This window comes from Pempheris klunzingeri, chromosome 2 (assembly GCF_042242105.1).
Source record: "Pempheris klunzingeri isolate RE-2024b chromosome 2, fPemKlu1.hap1, whole genome shotgun sequence".
NCBI classification, from domain to species: Eukaryota; Metazoa; Chordata; class Actinopteri; order Acropomatiformes; family Pempheridae; genus Pempheris; species Pempheris klunzingeri.
Window position 1 is genome coordinate 16,200 of NC_092013.1, and position 20,532 is coordinate 36,731.

At 42.5% G+C, this 20,532-nt stretch overlaps 1 protein-coding gene across 1 annotated transcript; it reads left to right on the forward strand.

Moving 5' to 3' along the window:
• Positions 1–9,224: 9,224 nt before the first annotated feature.
• LOC139215621 (delayed-rectifier potassium channel regulatory subunit KCNS2) lies at positions 9,225–19,360 on the forward strand. The gene is made up of 9 exons (XM_070846639.1): positions 9,225–9,395; positions 9,496–9,629; positions 10,226–10,390; positions 10,481–10,652; positions 12,108–12,191; positions 12,716–12,877; positions 13,919–14,002; positions 17,738–17,830; positions 18,908–19,360. Exons 1-9 carry the CDS (start codon positions 9,225–9,227, stop codon positions 19,358–19,360), a joined length of 1,518 nt encoding a protein of 505 aa, XP_070702740.1.
• Positions 19,361–20,532: the final 1,172 nt, after the last annotated feature.

Here is a 20,532-nt window from a genome sequence, read left to right on the forward strand (position 1 = left end):
CCTAACCCTAGGTCTAAGCTCTCCCTCTACAAAACCCTTACCTTAACCACTCTCCTTTAGTGCAGCCCTAATCCTAGCAAAAAACACCCTAAAATAACCCTACAATCCACTCCAAAACACCCCCCAGACAACCCTCCAATCAACTCCAAAACACCCTACAAAACACCCCCCAATCCACTCCAAATGGCCTCAAATGCACCCCTAGGCACTTCCTGGAAACACCTAGGGACAAAAAACACTTGGGCACATTTTCACTCACTATAGTCAATGCAACTTTTCCTCATAACTCGCCCTAGGAATGTCCCACCAACACCATTCAACCACCCCTAGGCTCCCCCTAAGCCAAGCTACCACACCCTAGGATTTCAGCTCCACAGCGCCAACTACTGGACGGCCACTTTTCCAAAAAACACTCTCCAGGACACCCTCCAATCAACTCCAAATGGCCTGAAACGCGCTCCTAAACACTTTCTGGGGGAACTTTTTTCAAAAAAAACACTTTGAAAAATTTCACCTCACTCAACTCTATGGGGAATTTTCAAACGCCTATAACTTTAAAACCACACCTCCTAGCGCTTTGCAAACCACTTCCGCCTGCCATAATTCGGCCCTTCTGAACACGCCAGGCTTGGTCCCGTCTCTCTACGACCTTCCCTTCCGGAGATACAGCCAAAACAAAAAAAAATTTCGCAGTTACGCCCACTTCCCGACGTCACAGCCACTCAGGGGACCCACCAGTCGATTCTCCAGCATATCATCCGGGGGGGTAGAGCCCAACCCCAGAACTCTAGGACCCTCGGATCCGGACTTATCGGCTCTTGAAGATTATCATCCGGGTGGATGATATCAGTTTTCATCCTATAACCTAACCCTAACCCTAACCCTAACCCTAACCCTCTAACCCTCTAACCCTAACCCTAACCCTAAGCCTGAGTCTAACCCTAACCCTAAGCCTGAGTCTAACCCTAAGCCTGAGTCTAACCCTAAGCCTGAGTCTAACCCTAGGTCTAAGCTCTCCCTCTACAAAACCCTTACCTTAACCACACTCCTTGAGTGCAGCCCTAACCCTAGCAAAAAACACCCCCAAATAATCCTCCAATCCACTCCAAAACACCCCCCAGACAACCCTCCAATCAACTCCAAAACACCCTACAAAACACACCCCAGATAACCCTCCAATCCACTCCAAATGGCCTCAAATGCACCCCTAGGCACTTCCTGGAAACACCTAGGGACAAAAAACACTTGGGCAAATTTTCACTCACTATAGTCAATGCAACTTTTCGACATAACTCGCCCTAGGAATGTCCCACCAACACCATTCAACCACCCCTAGGCTCCCCTTAAACCAACCTACCCCACCCTAGGATTCCAGCTCCACAGCGCCAACTACTGGACGGCCACTTTTCCAAAAAACACTCTCCAGGACACCCTCCAATCAACTCCAAATGGCCTGAAACGCGCTCCTAAACACTTTCTGGGGGAACTTTTTGCAAAAAAACACTTTGAAAAATTTCACCTCACTCAACTCTATGGGGAATTTTCAAACGCCTATAACTTTAAAACCACACCTCCTAGCGCTTTGCAAACCACTTCCGCCTGCCATAATTCGGCCCTTCTGAACACGCCAGGCTTGGTCCCGTCTCTCTACGACCTTCCCTTCCGGAGATACAACAAAAACAAACTTTTTTTCGCTACTTACGCCCACTTCCCGACGTCACAGCCACTAGGGGGACCCACCAAACGAAAGACAGCCTATGGAAATGGGGGGGTACCACCCACTTTCAGCTCTCTACCTCCAACGGTTCGGGAGTTATCACCCAAAAACAGGACCATCAAATTTGATGATCGTGGTTATTACCCCCCTTACCTAACCCTACCCTAACCCTAACCCTAACCCTAACCCTAACCCTAGGTCTAAGCTCTCCCTCTACAAAACCCTTACCTTAACCACTCTCCTTTAGTGCAGCCCTAATCCTAGCAAAAAACACCCTAAAATAACCCTACAATCCACTCCAAAACACCCCCCAGACAACCCTCCAATCAACTCCAAAACACCCTACAAAACACCCCCCAATCCACTCCAAATGGCCTCAAATGCACCCCTAGGCACTTCCTGGAAACACCTAGGGACAAAAAACACTTGGGCACATTTTCACTCACTATAGTCAATGCAACTTTTCCTCATAACTCGCCCTAGGAATGTCCCACCAACACCATTCAACCACCCCTAGGCTCCCCCTAAGCCAAGCTACCACACCCTAGGATTTCAGCTCCACAGCGCCAACTACTGGTCACTCACTTTTCCAAAAAACACTCTCCAGGACACCCTCCAATCAACTCCAAATGGCCTGAAACGCGCTCCTAAACACTTTCTGGGGGAACTTTTTTCAAAAAAACACTTAGGAAAATTTCACCTCACTCAACTCTATGGGGAATTTTCAAACGCCTATAACTTTAAAACCACACCTCCTAGCGCTTTGCAAACCACTTCCGCCTGCCATAATTCGGCCCTTCTGAACACGCCAGGCTTGGTCCCGTCTCTCTACGACCTTCCCTTCCGGAGATACAGCCAAAACAAAAAAAAAAATCGCAGTTACGCCCACTTCCCGACGTCACAGCCACTAGGGGGTGCCACCCATCGATTCAGCATGCCATGGGTACGGGGGGTAGGCACCAACTCCAAAACTCTAGGACCCTCTTATCCGGACTTATCGGCTCATGAAGTTCATGGGTAGGGGTACCCATATCAGTTTTCATCATATAACCTAACCCTAACCCTAACCCTAACCCTAACCTATCTCTTTTCCCTAATCTTAACCCTTCCTCTTTTTCCTAACCCTAACCTCTTCTCCTTCCCTAACCCTAACCTATCTCTTTTCCTAATCTTAACCTTTCTTCTTTTCTCTAACCCTAACCCTTTCTTCTTTTCCTAACCCTAACCTGTCTCTTTTTCTAATCTTAACCTTTCTTCTTTTCTCTAACCCTAACCCCTTCTTCTTTTCCTAACCCTAACCTGTCTCTCTTTTTCCTAATCTTAACCCTCCCCTTTTCCCTAACCCTAACCCCTCCCCTTTTATTTTAATAACTTAAACTAATTAATTTATAATTCTAAAAATCATCTAAAAAAAGTTATTTATTAATTCATAATTTAATAAATAACAACAAATCAATAATGTAATTTCATAAAAAATAAAGATAAACAATTCATATTTGATTTATTAAATATTAAAAATTAAATAATAAAAATAATGTAACATTCTGTTAAAATTTAAGTTAATATTAAAATCTATATTAAAAACCATTCAAAATCATGTAAAAATCATTGAAAACCATTTAATTCTATATGAAAATCATTAAAATCTATTCTAAAAACCAATTGGAAAATTCTAAATTAAAATATATTCTAAAATCTTATTTAAAAGGGGTATAAAAGATGAACAGCTAAACAGAGCTCATTCTTGCTCTGAACTCCGAAGAGACAACATCTCCTCTAATAGAAGAGCTAGTTTTGCTTGAGATTTTATAATTTGTTGTGCCTATACCTGAAGAAGGCTCCAATAGGAGCCGAAACGTCGTGTGGGCACAGAAATTAATTGGCCATATATTAAAATTGGAATAAATAATTAAATAAATTAGAATTAAAAATTAAAATTTGGAAATTTAATTTGAATTGAATTAGACTAATTGGAATTTGATTTGATTTGATTTGAAATTTGTTTTGATTTGATTGATTGGTTTAATTATTTATTAAATAAATAGATTAAACAATTAATTAAATAAATAAATTAGTTAATTAATAGATATTAAAATTTGATTTCATTTGATAAAAAACAATTTAAATTCAATTAATTAATAACAAAGCCAAATTCATGAGTGGATTCGAGGAGGGGTGGACGGCAGTCAGGTACGGCGGAAGACGCCGCCGCCGTCCACCCACCAAGTGGCAGAACTGGGGGATGGACCGTGCACCTCCTGCTCCTTATTGGGAGCAGGGTCAGGACACTGTACCTAACCTATCCCCACCCTAGCCCTGACCTTAACCATTCGGGGTTTAAAGCCAAGTCAGGAACCGGCCCTAAACCTAACCAAACCAACCCTTATGCATACCTAAACCCTAACGTTTCCTTAAACTTTAAATATCACTTACCTTGAAAACTTACCTTAGCCCGGAGGAGAAATCACAACGTCAATCCACACCGGAAAAACCACAACTGGAAAAGAAGGAAAAAGAAAAAACGTTTATACCAACCCGTAAAGCAAAGGAAATTTTTCAGATTAGACATAATCATCTCCACTTACATTAAGACCTAAACCTAGATAAAGAAGGTTAAACAAAAAACAACGTTACTTACCAGAAAAATAAAATAAATAACGTCACTTACCGGAAGAACAAAAACCTGAAAAGGAAAAAGAGAATAACGATACTTACCTGAAAACCAAAACCTATAAGGGAGAAAAGAAAGTAAGGATACTCACCTGAAAACCAAAAACCTGTAAAAGAGAAAGAGAAAGAAACCAATACACTTACCAAACCTGTTGAGGAAAAATAGACGGGAAAAGAGAGATATTGCGACGTGCGTAGGCCCGTGCCCTGCCTTTGGCTCCCCATTTTCAACTGCCAAGTCGTCAGACGAGGTGGGGGGAGTCATCGAGAGAATTTCTAACACCTATCCCCTGACACCCGTCTCCCTCACCATCCTCAACAACACAGTGTCTACTGCGGACACCTTCAGGTTTCTGGGATCCACAATTTCTCGGGACCTGAAGTGGACGCCCCCCATAGACTCTGTACGCAAAAAGGCCCAGCAGAGGTTGTACTTCCTGCCACAGCTCAGGAAGTTTAACCTGCCACAGGAGCTGCTGATCACATTCTATTCCGCCATCATCCAGTCTGTTCACTACTACTATCTATCATGAACTCTCACTAGTCACAGAGACTCAGGAACCACTGTGCAATAGTCCCATACCTTGCATAATTGCACTACATAAATGCACCACGCGTACCTACACTGTATATACTGCTATTTATGAGTATTTATATTGTTCTTATTTTTATTGTTCTAGTTTATTTCTTTTACTGTACATAGAGAGAGAAGTTTCACCGGAGTCAAAGTCCTTGTTTACCTCTACAAAGTTGGCCAATAAAGGTGATTCTGATTCTGAGAGAAGTACGGGCTTGCATGTGCCACGCTGAGATGTGAGCCCAGGTTCTGTCCACTAGATGGATCCCTCATCACAGATGTGCAGTGGTCTATGACACATGAAAGACCAATAAACACTGATCTGTGAATATAGGGGGTTAGAGGAATTTTAAAAATCCTGGTCAGGAATGTTTCCTTTTAAAACATTAACCCATTTTATTTTAGTGAATCACAAGCTTTTGTTCCCTCTGATAAAATGTCAGCAAGTGTTAGAGAGGAAGAGCAGTGAGGCCAGAGCATCACTGGATGGATACTGGCATGTTACAGTAATAACATCCCATGTCACCCGAGATTTCACCGCATTTCACTAGGGACGATACACACACACACACACACACACACAGAGGCAGTGTTGAGTCAGCGGGAGCAGATATTACAGTGATGGAAATCTAAATCTCCAGAGGAACCTCATAAAAACCTCTGCCGGACTGAAGCAGCCCAGGTCTCTGTAGATTCACATGCACTCCATGCAGCTGCGGCGCATTTAAGTGTTTCTCAGTTGGAGACGCCATCCTGTTGTGACGGAATGTGACGGAAAGAGCAGAGGACTGTGTATGAGAGGAGGAGATGAGTGGAGGTTCAGATGGAGGAGAGCAGCGGAGGACTGAGCTGTCTCTCCTGAGCAGGTTTGGGTTCGGCCGACCCGGAGGACTGAAAAGTGAGAACAGAAGGATGACTGGCTTGTGAACAAACTCACAGGTAAGTCACATCTTATTTGTAATTTTACTTTGAAGCCTTTTATGTGATTTGTTCATTCATCCATTAATTTATTCATTCATTCATGAGACAGTGAAGTTGCTTCAGTTTACTGTGATTCCACTTTGAGCTCACATGGTGTTTCTCTGTCTCTAATTCACTTTGTGGATGTTTGTTGGTGAAGGAGCTTTTTTCCACCGCTGTGATTTCAGGCTGTAGGTTCCTGAATTATAGATCAACTTTAGTTCAGTGTGGCAGCAGAGAGGAGCTCAGCTGGCTCTGAGAGAGGGAGGATCTGTCTGTGATCACAGTCACAAAACTCAGAATTAATTACATGAAATACATGCATGACTGTCAGTACTTATCATTAAAACAAATGATGAACAGCTTCAGTTTAGTTCCACCGATACAGACTCACATTATGGGACTGAACTGCCTGTCAGTTAACACATTAGTGAAACAAAATCAGCTTAGCGGAAGACTGAACTGAGGAGGGCTGAACCAGTGAAGTGACAACCGCAGAAGATTGAACTGAGGAAGACAGAACCAATGAAGACCAAAACGAAGAAGACCGAACCGATGGAGACTGAACCAAACAAGATCGAACAGAGGAAGACCAAAACGAAGAACACTGAACCGATGGAGACCGAACTGAAGAATACAGAGCCGAAGAAGACCGAACAGAGGCAGACTGAACTCAGACAAGATGTGGGACAAAGACGGCGTGAATATCTGTCCACTCGGGAAAATAACACTAAACACACAGCGTTGGGTCTTGACTTTTGGGAACAATAACCACAGGGTCCCCAGGACCACTGGGCCCCCAGAGCAAAGGGACCCCAGACTGCAGGGACCCCCACACCACAGGTGTCCCCAGGACCACAGGGCCCCAAGACTACAGAACCACAGGGGCCTCACAGGAGTACAGGGGCTTCCAGGACCACAAGTGATACAAAGTCCCTGTGAGTGGGGCTTTGATATTTCTGTTCTATAGTCCGTCCCTGGATGAAAGTTAATTTGAGTTTCAAATAGCAGCTATTTATTGATATTGTTTCCTAATTTTCATTAGTACTGTACTTAGTTACAGTCTACCACTAAAATTACAAAGACTAGCCTGATTCCTACATACACACTCAGGTAACTAGCTGAGCTTCAGAAATCACCAACTGCTGAGAGACAAATCTGATTAAGAGGCAGGAAGAGTGAAAGATTCAGAGGCCGATGAAGTCAGACTGCTCCGCTTAAAACACCATTAAGTCCACATTAGGTTAACACCTGTCTGTGACGCCTCAGGCCATTTCCACATTATCACATTACATTAGAGCTCCACTTCCTGCCGCCTCCACATGGACTGATCCATCCGGGGGGGCGGGGGTTCTGCATATTTACAGCAGGAGACGTCGGTCTGATAGATGGGAAAATTGAGATCCACATCTCATTTTCATTACATGAAACATATTGCTCAGCAGTTTTAAAGGTGAGGTTAGCGTTATGGTGAGGTTAGGTTATGGTGAGGTTAGGGTTAGGAAGAATATTTTAGACCACGGGAAAATTTGGACCTGTGAGCTGCAGTGACTAAAACCTCCACATTATTCTTTTCAATCTATAAAAATTGTTCCTCAGATTTTGAATTTGATGTGAATGTTGTTCCCTCATTTGTGGATGTTTTATTTTGTGGTTTGATTGTGTTTTTTCACAAGTGGAGAGAGTGGTTAAAAACTATGGCTAATGTTGATTGGAAGTGAATGATGATTAAGTTTATTAAAGCAGAACTCTCAGACATTCAAACATGGACTATTATTCATTCTGCAGTGATCTTAAATCCAGTAAAAGCCTTTTGGCTCTTAACCAGTGCACATTGTGTTCTAACATTAAAATGCCCGATATATCAAATTAGTGTCCAGTCGCCTCATCATAAGAGTGCATTCAGCAAAGTCAATGGAATTAGTTCCCAAACAAAAGCTCAAATATCTGTAGCAAAAAGTGAAGCTGCTGCCGAAAGTCATGAGTGTGAGGCAACATGTGAATAAACTGCAATGTGTTTATGGGGATGAAGGTGTTGTGGAAAATCAAAGGAATCAGCTGGACACCAACTTCAGCAGCCTCTGGGAATTTATTTAGTACAACACAGCTTCACAAAGCACTTCAATACCTATAGCAATTCCAAAGTTCTGATCAACTTTAGGGGCTTTTATTCTTTAATACTGCGTCACTTACTCAATGTGTGTCTATTGCATTGGCTGCGCTCACTTGGTGTGTTTGTGTATGTATGTGTGTGAATTGAATGTGTGTATGTATGTGTGACATATTGCAGAGTGTGTATGTAGTGTTCTGCTCAAGTCTTTGTGTAATTCGCATATATGTCCCTCTGTTGCTGCACAGTGTATGTGTGTTGGTTTCCTCTTATCTTAGGTTACCTTGCCCTGTCAGGAATTTGTTATGACTACTCTTGTGAGCCTGTGTTATCAGACCTTAACCTATTTTTCCTCCTACAAAGGAATGCAACAGCCAGAGCAGCAGAGGCTCACTGAAATGTTTTTAATATTTTCTGAACAACAGCAACAACAGAGTCCTGAGGCTCAAAGGAAGAAGACACACTCGTAAATACCAGATAGGAGGAGAGACTTGTCGTTGCAACTACTCACAATTACTTTTTATGGGACAAGAAGAAAAATATAGTCACAAGCTTTACCTTTAAATTTCGGTACTCAACACCTCTAATGCGCTTTTAAACGTGTGCTATAGCCCGACAGTCTGAACGAGTGAGTACAAAGGATTGAGGATCATGTTGCTCAGTACTCACTGTGGTTACTGTACACAGAATCAGGCAGCTCTCATGTTACTGAATCTGAATGAGATCACATGTCTTCAGCAAACCCTACACCAATAAATATTCTTGTCTGGTTTCGTTCACTGAACCTCCACCTGACCATGGCAGGACTGAAAAAATACACTCAATTTGTTGGACAAAACTATATTTCTAAGTTCCTCAGTTGCATCTGTTGCCACAGAGTAACCCTAACTAACCTCAACTAACCCTGACCCTAACTGGGACCATCACTTCCACTAGAGATCTTTTAGAGATCTTCTAAAGGCCAGAACGAAAGAACCTGTGTCAGTGTCCATGTGGCTCCCCAGTACAGTTTTAAGAGAAAAATTGTGAACATGTCCTTTAAGGCGTCATCTTCGGTTTGAATGGAGCAGTAGGCCTTTGTTGTTTGGGATGTGTGTCAAGGTTTTCAAAAATCCAACAGGCAGATGTGATGAAGAGAGTAACCCTACATGTCAGTGGCGTGTGTCTGATCTGTGGTCCTGTAGGTCAGCATGGTGAAGGAGAGTCTGCCCTGCTGGGTCCACCAGGACACTGGCGAGCATCTGGTCCACGTGAACGTTGGAGGTTTGAAGAGGAGCCTGTGTTCCAGCACACTGGAGAAATTCCCGGACACCAGACTGGGGAAACTGCTGGCATGTGATTCAGAGGAAGATATACTGCAGGTGGGCCAACTGCTAGGAGGAGGGGGGGGGGTCATTGTCCCTTGTTTAATTTATTGACTCTTTGTTCCCACCTTTCTTGTCCTCTTCCTCCTTGCTGTAGGTGTGTGATGACTATGATGTGCAGCAGAAGGAGTTTTATTTTGATAGGAACCCCGGCCTGTTCCCGTACGTCCTCCACTTTTACCAGACGGGCAAACTTCACATCATGGAGGAGCTGTGTGTCTTCTCTTTCAGGTGTGTTTGATCCCAGTGTCGTGCCTCACAGGCAGAAGAAAATGATCTCAGTTGTGGAGCTGCTCTCATACTCACTCTATAATCCTTCAAGGTGCTGTTGTTTCTTTCTGACAGTTCTGAGTTCCGAACATCGACCATGAACTCTGCTTGGTGTTGGAGCCAAGAGTAAAGTTAAAGGACATTAAAGTGTTTCCTTAATTTTTTTTTGAGCAATGTAATAAATGCTGTGTCTCAGGATCATTTTCAAGTCACTCCTCTCCGGAGGAGAGACTTTTGTGAACATGAGCTCAGCTCTTCTTTCATGTGAATGTTCACAATAAAACGTTTTGATGGGGAAATGACAGTGGTGGAGCTTGGAAGGGTTACACATAGGAGGTTAGAGGTTACAGATAGGAGGTCGCATTAGTGGTTAGGATTTGGGTTTACAGAAAGTAGGTTAGGGTTAGGGTTCATTATATTTTCAGCCCCTTTTAGAGGGTTAAAGCTAGGGTTTAGGGTTAGGGGGTTACAGATAGAGAGATAAGAGTTAGGGTTGTACCCAGCACCCATTTGACTGTCACTGGTTTGAATTTGACTGGACTTTGTTTCCAACACAGTCAGGAGATAGAGTACTGGGGTATCAATGAGTTCTTCCTGGATAGTTGCTGCAGTTACCGCTACCACGACCGCAAGCTGGAGAGCAGCCACCATCGCAGCTGGGATGACGAGAGCGACGTCAGCAGCATAGACACGTCTGTGGACGAGATATCTGACTTGAACAGGTGACAGACTGTGAGCCCTGTGTATAGAAGACCATCTGTTCTCCTTCTCTCTCCTAATTGCTAACTCCTTCTCTTGGTCCATCCTCTCAGAGACATGCAGCACTTCCAGGAGGTGCGTTATGGGAACATCAGGAAGTGGCTGTGGCTGACACTGGAGAACCCAGGGTACTCCATCCCCAGCAAGCTCTTCAGTCTGCTGTCCATCACAGTGGTGCTCACATCCATCGCCACCATGTGTATCAACAGCATCCCGGAGTATCAGGTTGATATGGAGAGCCAGAACGACCACAAAGCCAAATAAAAAGTAGTTATTGTCTTCGGCCCACTGATTAGGTTCATGGAGGCAGTTTGGATAATTAACCTACTTGATTAAAGTATGATTGCTGTGATTTGCACTAAAAATCTAAATGTGTCTCAGTCATAACTCAGTAAAATCTGAATGCACAGACATGATACATGTTTTTAGGCTCATTCTGACATGGATGTCATTAACTCTGATGTCCACTGATATCCAACATCCATAAAACCACTTAGAGACCCCAGATATAAGGTGTTGCAATAGTCCAACCTGGAAGTGACAAATGTGTGGACTAGTTTTTCTGCATCATTCATAGACAGGATGGGCCTGATTTTAGCTATATTACGTAGATGGAAATAGGCAGTCCTGGAAATATATTTTTTGTGGGAGTTAAAGGACAAATCCTGATCAAAGATGACTCCCAAATTCCTCAACGTGGAGCTGGAGGCCAGAGTAATGCCATCCAGAGCAGCAATATTGTTGGAAAAGGTGTCTCTAAGGTGTTTAGGGCCAAGCAGAATAACTTCAGTTTTGTCAGAGTTAAGCAGTAGAAAACTCGACTTTAAACTGTGTGAGTGGTTGTCTGTCTCTACCCTGATGGTAAAGACATCCTTCATACCTCACACCCCTACATTATTTAAGATTTAAAAGAGGACACCACGACGTCATTATATCCTGGAAGACAGTGAGTGAGCAGATCATGTTAAATGGTAAATGGTCTGTATTTGTATAGCGCCTTTCTAGTTATTTCAACTACTCAAAGCGCTTTACATGACATCCTCATTCACCCATTCACACATCATTCATACAGGAGGGATCTAATTTGGAGGAGACTATTCTTTCATACTCATTCACACACTGAAGCCATGCTTCAGGAGCAAGTTGGGGTTCAGTGTCTTGCCCAAGGACACTTCCACATGTTGACCCATAGGAGCTGGGGATCGAATCCCCGACCTTCTGATTGAGGGACGACCCACTCTACCGCTGAGCCACAGCTGGTACACAAGTTGACACAATGATTCTGCCAACATAATAACTTCAACATCTCTTAAAGGGGAGCTTTATCCTGTTAAAAAGCGAGCTTCTTCCTGTTAAAGGGGAGTTTGTCTGAGGTCCACACTGTCAGACTTTGAAAACCTTGTTTCAATGCAACTCTGATTATTTCTCAAAACTCAAGTGACAACAACAACCTATTTACACAAAAAACGTGCTGATACAACAGAAGGCCAGCTGTATTTATCCAATTTCAAACGTGGAGGAAAAACCAAAAAAACAAGCAGAAAGTGCATTCGACTTCTAAACATATTGTGTTTGTTCTGTCTGATTGCAGCGGCTTTAATGTCAGCTGTGAGCAGAGTTTCAGGCTGGTGGACAGGATGGTGTCCTGGCTGCAGCAGTAATCACTCTCGTCTCTCTCAGACTTTTGACAGTGAAGGGAAGCTGGTCCAGGAGCCCACCATGCAGATTCTAGAGGTGTTCTGCACCTGCTGGTTCACCTTCGAGGTGAGCTGATGAACACAAGGCTGCACTGGTAGACTGTTGTACTGGTAGACTGGTATACTGGAAAACTGGTATACTGGCATACTGGACTCTTATACTAGTCTACTGGTGTACTGGTAGACTGGCAGACTGGTAGACTGGCATACTGGTGTACTGGTGTACTGGTGCACTGGTGAACTTTCTGGTAGACTGGTGTACTGGTGTATTGGTGTACTTGTAGACTGCTGTGCTGGTAGACTCGTGTATTGGTGTACAGGTGTGCTGGTGTATTGGTGTATTTATGTACAGGTATACCGGTGTACTGGTATATTTGTGTACAGGTATACTGGTGTACTGGTATACTGGTGTACTGGTATACTGGTGTACTGGTATATTTGTGTACTGGTATACCGGTGTACTGGTATATTTGTGTACAGATATACTGGTGTAGTGGTGTATTGGTAGTCTGGTGTACTGGGGAACCAAGATATCAGAGAAAGAAGGATAAATATTTAAAAACAAATGCTGGCATTTCTTTTCTCTTTGAGGTGGTGACTCGACTGCTGCTGGCACCTAACAGGAAGAAATTCTTTCATCACCCTCTGAACGTTATCGACATGGCGTCCGTTGCTCCCATCTACATCACGCTGCTCTTTGACCTGACTGTGGGATCAGAGTCTGAACTGGGAAACCTGGGACGACTCATACAGGTTCACAACTTCTTATTCGCATAAATCCTGAATTTCCTCCTGGGGATAAATAAAGTATCCCCTCAGCAAGAAGGTTCCAGGTTTGAATCCGCAGGCATGCAGGCTTGTGGTTTGAACCTTGACCTTTCCTCTGTGGAGTTCTCCTGGTTGTGTGGGTTCTCTCTGGTTCTCCAGCTTCCTCCCACAGTCACACACCTGCAGGTTACCTTGAGAATCTAAACTGACCGTAGGTGGGAGTGTGTACCATGGATGGATGGATGGATGATTCTAATTTCTGATTTAGTTGCATGTAAATCAAACGTACATATGTAATCTTTGAATGAAGAATGTAGATGTAAAGTGTAAACAAAGTTAAATTATTAGGCAACTGAACACATTTTCTGTTCAGTTATACTCTTTGACTAATATTTTCCTACAGATATAGCTGTGTAATATTTGTCTGCAATTTACTGTTACAGATACATTTTCAATGATTATCATAACAGTGAAAAAGAAAGTGACATAATAACAGAAATGTTAATGGTAAAATAGAAATTAAATGCAGTACAGTGCCTGATGTTGTGCTCAGCTGTGGGTCTGACAAAATAATCTCATGTTTTTATATACAGCTGACCCACATGTTTCTAGATAACATTAAGCATTTAATTAGTTAATTATTGACCTGAACGATCCTGATCTGACCCATGGTTAAACACATGCAATAGAATCACTGTTTTTAATTGGAACATGCAGAAACATTCATTCAAATCACAATTAACACTTGCCTGTTTGATATTTAATTTGGTTTGTGTGCAAGAACAGAACCCACAGCCCCTGGTTAAAACTGGGTTCTCTGGTCTTGAATTACAAGCCTGGACCAGGAAAAGCTTCTTTCTCGGGCTGCCTCGATGACCTGCTGGCTGACACATTTAGTTTATTTTTACCTGAATTAACAGAAATATATTTTTACCCATTGCATCACCAGACCAGAAATACGTCATACCAGCAGGCAGTTAATTATTTGCTGGTTCAGACCCTCTCATACCTCTTTCTCTTTCTCAGGTGCTCAGGTTAATGAGGATCTTCAGAGTTCTGAAGTTGGCCCGACACTCAACTGGACTGCGGTCACTGGGAGCGACCCTTCGAGTGAGTTGCGTCTCTTTCTGCTCCCTCAGACAGGATGACGTAAAGCATTACTTCACAACTCGAGGCAGACACACAGAGGCATAAAACAACTGTAGAAACCAGCCGAAATAAAATCAATGTGATGACTTCATTTTACTGTTCTGAGGACACGGCATATAAAGCCTGATGGGTTAGATAGGTCTGGACTGATGGGGGAATAGGAAACCATTGTTGTGCTGTGTGCGGTGGTTTTAATTCACTGGGGATTGGGGCAGTGTGGCCCTTTAGTTTGAGATACTGTGCGATGGTTTTTAACATTCTGGTAGCTGAGGATCTTCTTTTATCATGCAGTATTCTCCATTTGGACTGAAAAATAGTGCAAATGTTCTGCTGAAAGGTGTCCTGTGAAGTTTTCTTGTAATGTTCTTATTTAAAGTTTCTCACTAAAATGCAACATGTGGATCTGTGAGCCCACACAAATGTGATGAATGCATTTCCTTTCTCAGCAAAGTTTCTTTTCTAAAGCCTTTTTTACATAATTGATTACTTGTTTGCTGTCTTCTTCTGTCCTGCCTTTGCTGGCCTTGTATAATTGCATGCACAATTCAAACAAAACAGGGCCCTTCTCTTAAAAAAACGCAAACACAGAAAAACTTGATCAGTTTGAGACTGTTTTTTTCATTTTTTCCTGCCTGCCTGTTATTCTCTTTATGCTTAATGTTCCAGTCACTTTGGTCTGTGATTCAGTATTGATAAGTAAGATCTAATCAATCTCTGTTAAGCTCTTTCTGACAATATCTGGAAGTGAAGGATTCTATAAATGATCGTGACAGGGAAACATCAAAGGTGGATGTAAAAATATGATAAAATGCTGTTTCATCAGGATATGTTCTAAAGAGGTGAACAATCCTTTAAAATATTAAACAATGTGAAATATAAAGCAGAGAAGCTTTTTTCTCAAGCTGATCATTTTTGCCCCACTAAGTATAATGAAAAGGCATACCACGTAGCCCGATATCGCCAGATCGATTTGCCATTGTGAATTAGTCTGGAGTCGTTCATTTTCAATTTCCACTGGGCGTTATCAATGGGTGCAGACAAAAACGCAGTGGTGTAGACCTAGATCCAAACAGAGCCACGAAATGTGTGATGTAGCACAAAGCGTAAAATAATGTTACTAAATCCTGTGGGAAGTACAAACATATTGCTTATCAACAAAAGCTTTAAGAGCAGCTGTTTGTTCTTCTTTTAGAGAAAATGTACCATCCAATGAATTGAATCCTGACTTGATTCAACAGAACGTTCCAAATCAGCCGTGGTTGTTTTAGAAAAATGCCTCAACATCGCATCATATCAAAGCTGGTTGGCTATGTTGCGCTCAATACACTTTGCTACAGTGGCACTAAATAAATGTTTGGGTTTGCACCATTTCTGGGGCAATATGGCTATCAGAAATAATGAATAATCATCTAAGATAATTATTTTGATTAACGGGACTTGTAAAGTCCACCTAAATTGGGGCACCACCTCAATTAACGAGGAAAAAGAGCCTATGTAACTGATTATGTCTCATAAAATGACTAAACTATCAATTTTGTATTATGATTAACTTAACTAAAACCAAAATTACCACACTGACAGCTAGATGAAGGATTTCAGAGTACAGAGTAGAAGGTTGGCAGTATTCACTCTTGTATCTCATGTCTAGAAATATGGCTGAGTTTATAAGTCCTAAAACTTGACAATCCAGAGTCGAGACCAGGAAGCAGAGCTGCAGTCTTACACGGTTCTCTGCTCCTCCATTAGTACAGTCACCCACCCAACATCCCATAGAGACTGTGTCTGTCCCCCGACCATTCAAATATATTAAGTCTATTAAGTCGAACAGGAGAGGAGTTCTGCATAAAAATCTAGTCAAAGTTAATACCACCACTGGCAATATGAAACAGGACAGGAGAGTTAAATGTGGACTTTTAAACAGAAGATCTCTGCCATCCAAAGCTGTTTTAGTAAATGATGTGATATCAGACCACCATATTGATTTATTGTGGCTGATAGAAACCTGGCTACGCCATGAAGAGTATGTTAGCCTTAAAGAAGCCACTCCTCCAGTCATACTAATACTCATATTCCTCAAGATTCTGGACGAGGAGGTGGAGTTGCAGCAATCTTTAACTTTAGTTTAATAGTCCAACCTAGACCTAAACTTAACTATAACTCCTTTGAAAGCCTTGTTCTTAGTTTTTACTAACCCTAACCCTAACTGAATGTGAGGAAGTCATGGGGGGTATTCTTAGTTGAACATTGCTGACAAGAGGTTAAGGGAGAACATTAAGGCTATAGTTAAAGCTAACTTGACTGAATTTGGTGTTCTTAGACCTGAGTTACATACTGTTGGCAATGGCCTGGAAGTTTTTGATGTACTGGCCTTAGTGAAGCTGGTTCCAGCTCTAGTTTGACTTTTGAGCAGAAAAAAACAATCGCTTCTTTCCATTGGCTGTGGAGAAATTGAGGAGAGAGGCAGACTTTAAAAGACTTGAGGTGGAGGAGGGCGGGTTGAGTTGAAGTGACGCAGATACAGCTGTGAGCTGTGAATGTCTTGCTGCTCCCGGTAGGTTCACGGCGCGTTTTTTCAATATTATCAATAATGAGTTTAATTCCCCACTTTTGTGAGCGAGATGTGGATTCTTTTTTCTTTTGTTTGAGTGAGAGTGGTCAGACTCTGACCGCACACTGCTGTTACAAATAAAGCACAGGAAGCCAATCTGCTCTCCATGAAACAGCCAAGACTGCAGTGTTGAGAGTTTAGGAGTTGGAGCCTGAGGAGTATCAGCAGTACTTACTCGTCCATACGCATGAGTTGCAATAACACAGTCTGAAATCTGAGATTGACTTGTCAACTGTCGAACCTGCATTTGTGGATTAAGTGGCAGTTTTGAGACTGTTTCATGGTGTTTAGGATGTGTGACTCACACACTTGTATCTATCAATGGAGTGGAGCAACTGAACTCACTAAAGCAAACCCTTTCATGTAATATTGCCCTATGTTCCAGGAAGTTTAGCCAACAATATTTGCTGGAGGAGTAACTTAATTTGGGAATAGACAGATTGTTTTAATAGGTATTTTTGCAAAAAAATATTTTTGCATTTTCAAGTCTTTGCACATTCATTCAAATGTCAAGTTGACTCGTATTGGTGTTAATAAATATGAGGGAACAATGTTCATCCTGCTATTTCACAAATTAATTAGAAATTCTTGCATAAAACTCTTCCAAATACAATTTGGACCTTTTGTAGCTTCGAAAGTTACTTTAAAAATATGGACATATATGCTGGTTCCCTTTAAAAGGAAAACACCAAAATAAAGCTTTTTTTACCTTAAATATTTAGAACTAATTGCATTAGTGGAATATGCAAGACTGCACCGAGACTAAACTGGCTGAGGACAACTTTTAGAAGAATTACTTCTTCTCTGGTGTCTTTAGAGAGGCTGAACTACAGGACGAGTCAGTCTAACTCTCACTTTCTGAAAGTGTCTACCAACATGGTTTTCCACTCCAGGAAACCAAAAGCGACAATGAATGAGATGTGGTCTCACTTTGTAGGTACTTTAGTCATAAGATAAAGACAGGCAAACATGTCCACTGTGGCTAGCAAGTTGTGATCAGACTTTGGGTTTGTCAGCGGTTTGGTCCACGCTGCTTGTGATCGACATTTTAAGTTTCTAACCAGTTTCCCTCCATCTGATATCTGCAGCACAGTTACCGCGAAGTGGGCATCCTGCTGCTGTACCTGGCCGTAGGAGTGTCCGTCTTCTCTGGCATTGCTTATACTGCCGAATATGAAGAGGTAAAGTCTACTGCTGCCTCTCTCAGACTCACTCCGGACTTTTACACAGGGTTCATGTACACAATTAGTTTTCATTATGTCCTTCATTTCAGCCTGTGAGGTTTTGTTGCATGTGTGCATGAGTGTTTTTTTACATATATACTGATATTCTTCTTCTTGTATGCACACACATACTTAAAGCTGATATTAGAGGCATTGTTAGGGCTGAGCTGGTGGACCCAAACGCACACACAGAGACAGAGCCAGTGGGTGTAGTTTTAGGCAGTTCAGATTCTGAGAATTGGTTGAGGGAGTTCCCAAGAGGTGAAGCCAGGCCAGCAGAGACCAGGAGAGTCAGAGTCGTGGCTGATAAGTTTGAGGAAATGCCTAGAGGGAGAAAGCTGGCTGAGCAGGAGGTCTGGAGGCAGAAGTCAGGTGTTTTGTATGGACAGGGGGATTAGTTCAACAAGGTTTAGTGACTGGCTGAAAACAGGATCACCAGTCTGGTAGCATGGTGGAGTCTGGGCTGGTCCTTTAAAGGCTGAGCAAATGAGAAGCAGCTGGGATCTGACTGCTGCACAGCTGTGTCCACTCCTGTAATCAGAGAGAGAGCCTCACCAGGAGGGTACTGATGGGTCCTTATATTTTTGTCTTTGCCATGGCTCAGGAATAATGTCTGTCTGTCCCTACACTACATAGTATATGCCCAGCTTGTAGTTTACAGTTTATAGTCTACAGTATTTTCTTTGCCAGAGATTTGGTTTAAATAAACGTTACTATGCTGTTAAATGGATTTAATGTGAATGATCACATTCACGTTTTCATGGTCAACAAATGGACAGAACCAATGGTACTAATGTAATAATAAATACATAATAAATAAATAATTTGTCTTTATTGGCAGAACTTAATCCTCTGGTTAACCTTTGTAACGTTTTTTTTCTTCCTCATCATGAGATTTTTGTTGTTATTCAGGCACTAAAGTTTTCCAACATAAATGTCATGTTGCCTGTTTTTTATTTTATTTTATTTGAACGTGTTAAAAGCCTCATTTGAAACGTGTAACCACATAAATATACCCCCCTCTGTCTGATCCAGGACGTGGGTCTGGACACCATCCCAGCCTGCTGGTGGTGGGGGACGGTGAGCATGACCACGGTGGGCTACGGGGATGTGGTGCCCGTCACGGTGGCTGGGAAGCTGGCGGCCAGCGGCTGCATTCTGGGCGGCACCCTGGTGGTGGCGCTGCCCATAACCATCATCTTTAACAAGTTCTCCCACTTCTACCGTCGACAGAAAGCTCTGGAGGCATCGGTGAGGAACAACAACTGCAAGAAGATGAGGATGAGCTGCGAGGAGCCCAAGGAAGATGAGGAGGAGGAGGAGGAGTCTGACGGGGACAGCTGCTGTCTGGACTATGACGATGATATTGATGATATTGAGGAGGACGACATTGATTATGAAGATGAAGGAGGTGTAATCAATTATAGCTATGTGGAACATCCATCCTACTCGTTGATACTGAGGAGGAAGCAGCTGCTTCAGCTTTGAGGAGGAGATCAAAACTGAAATCTGATGTTTTCAGTTCAGAGGACGATTATACCTGAGCATGAACCTGACTTTCACCTGATATATAGCATGAGCTGTCCACTGTCTAAAGAAATAGACCGAAGATGGGCCAATGAAAGCAGGACTGTTGTAAATGACTCAGAAGAACGATTCCAAGATGATGCCGTGAGAGTGGCAGCCAGTTACAGCAGTGAATTTCTAATCTAAGTGGAGAGTGGACTACAGCTTTAGGTCTGTGCTGTGGTTTGGCCTCAGGTATCTGGGCATGTGGAGTGTTTGAGGATGAGCTTTGTTCATGCTGAATGTGTTTCTGTTAAAAACATGAATGTGAAGAATCACAGAAAGAAAACAGGTCCAATTGAAGATTAAGCAATTTTGTGGAAGAAGTAGAATGAAAAGAATTCAACAACAACAACACTGAACTATTAATGAAGCAAACTCGATGCTACACTGCATCTGTGGGCTAGAAACCTTTCTATAGTTCACAAGCCAATCTAACATCTGTCGCTGTTCGGTGGTGGATGGATCTTGGATGCGGGAAACATGATGTAGAAGTCTACAGAGAGTCTCTGAGGCTCCATTGATACACAGCCATGTTTTCTGCTCAATGCTAACATGTTAATGTTTAGTAGGTATAATGTTTCACATGTTCACCATCATAGCTTTGCATGTTAGCATGCTAATATTTGCTAATTAGCAGTAAATACAAAATACAGCTGAGGCTAATTGTAATGTCATTGTCTTCATAGAGCAAAATGAAATGTAAGCAGATCACCAAAGTAACCCTGATTATTGCTGAGGAGAAAGCAGATGTCTGTGTAACGTTTCATGTAAATCCATCCAATAGTTGCTGAGATATTTTGGTCTAAACCAAAGAGGTGCACCAACAGACTGTCAGCCATTGAGCTGCTTGCAGAGCTGAGCTGAACACTGTCACCAGGTTTTTACTAAATGAAGTCTGTCGGTCCAAGACTGAAACCTGTGACACTGAGCTTCATGTCTCTGAAACTTCAGCTCTGCCTGCAGGATGCAAAAGTGTCAGTGGAGTCAGGTTTTATGTCCAGGACGAGTTTGTGAAATATCTTCTGTGCTCACACCTGTCACAATGTCATTTAATATCCTCCCAAACAACAGACGCTGCTCTCACCTTCAAC

Bases quoted from the DNA above. Each gene is read 5' to 3' on its own strand.
- LOC139215621 (XM_070846639.1), top strand. From the start codon at position 9,225: ATGGTGAAGGAGAGTCTGCCCTGCTGGGTCCACCAGGACACTGGCGAG. The intron at 9,630-10,225 runs GTGTGTTTGATC...TTTCCAACACAG, and splicing joins CTGTGTGTCTTCTCTTTCAG to TCAGGAGATAGAGTACTGGG. The intron at 12,878-13,918 runs GTTCACAACTTC...TCTCTTTCTCAG, and splicing joins ACCTGGGACGACTCATACAG to GTGCTCAGGTTAATGAGGAT.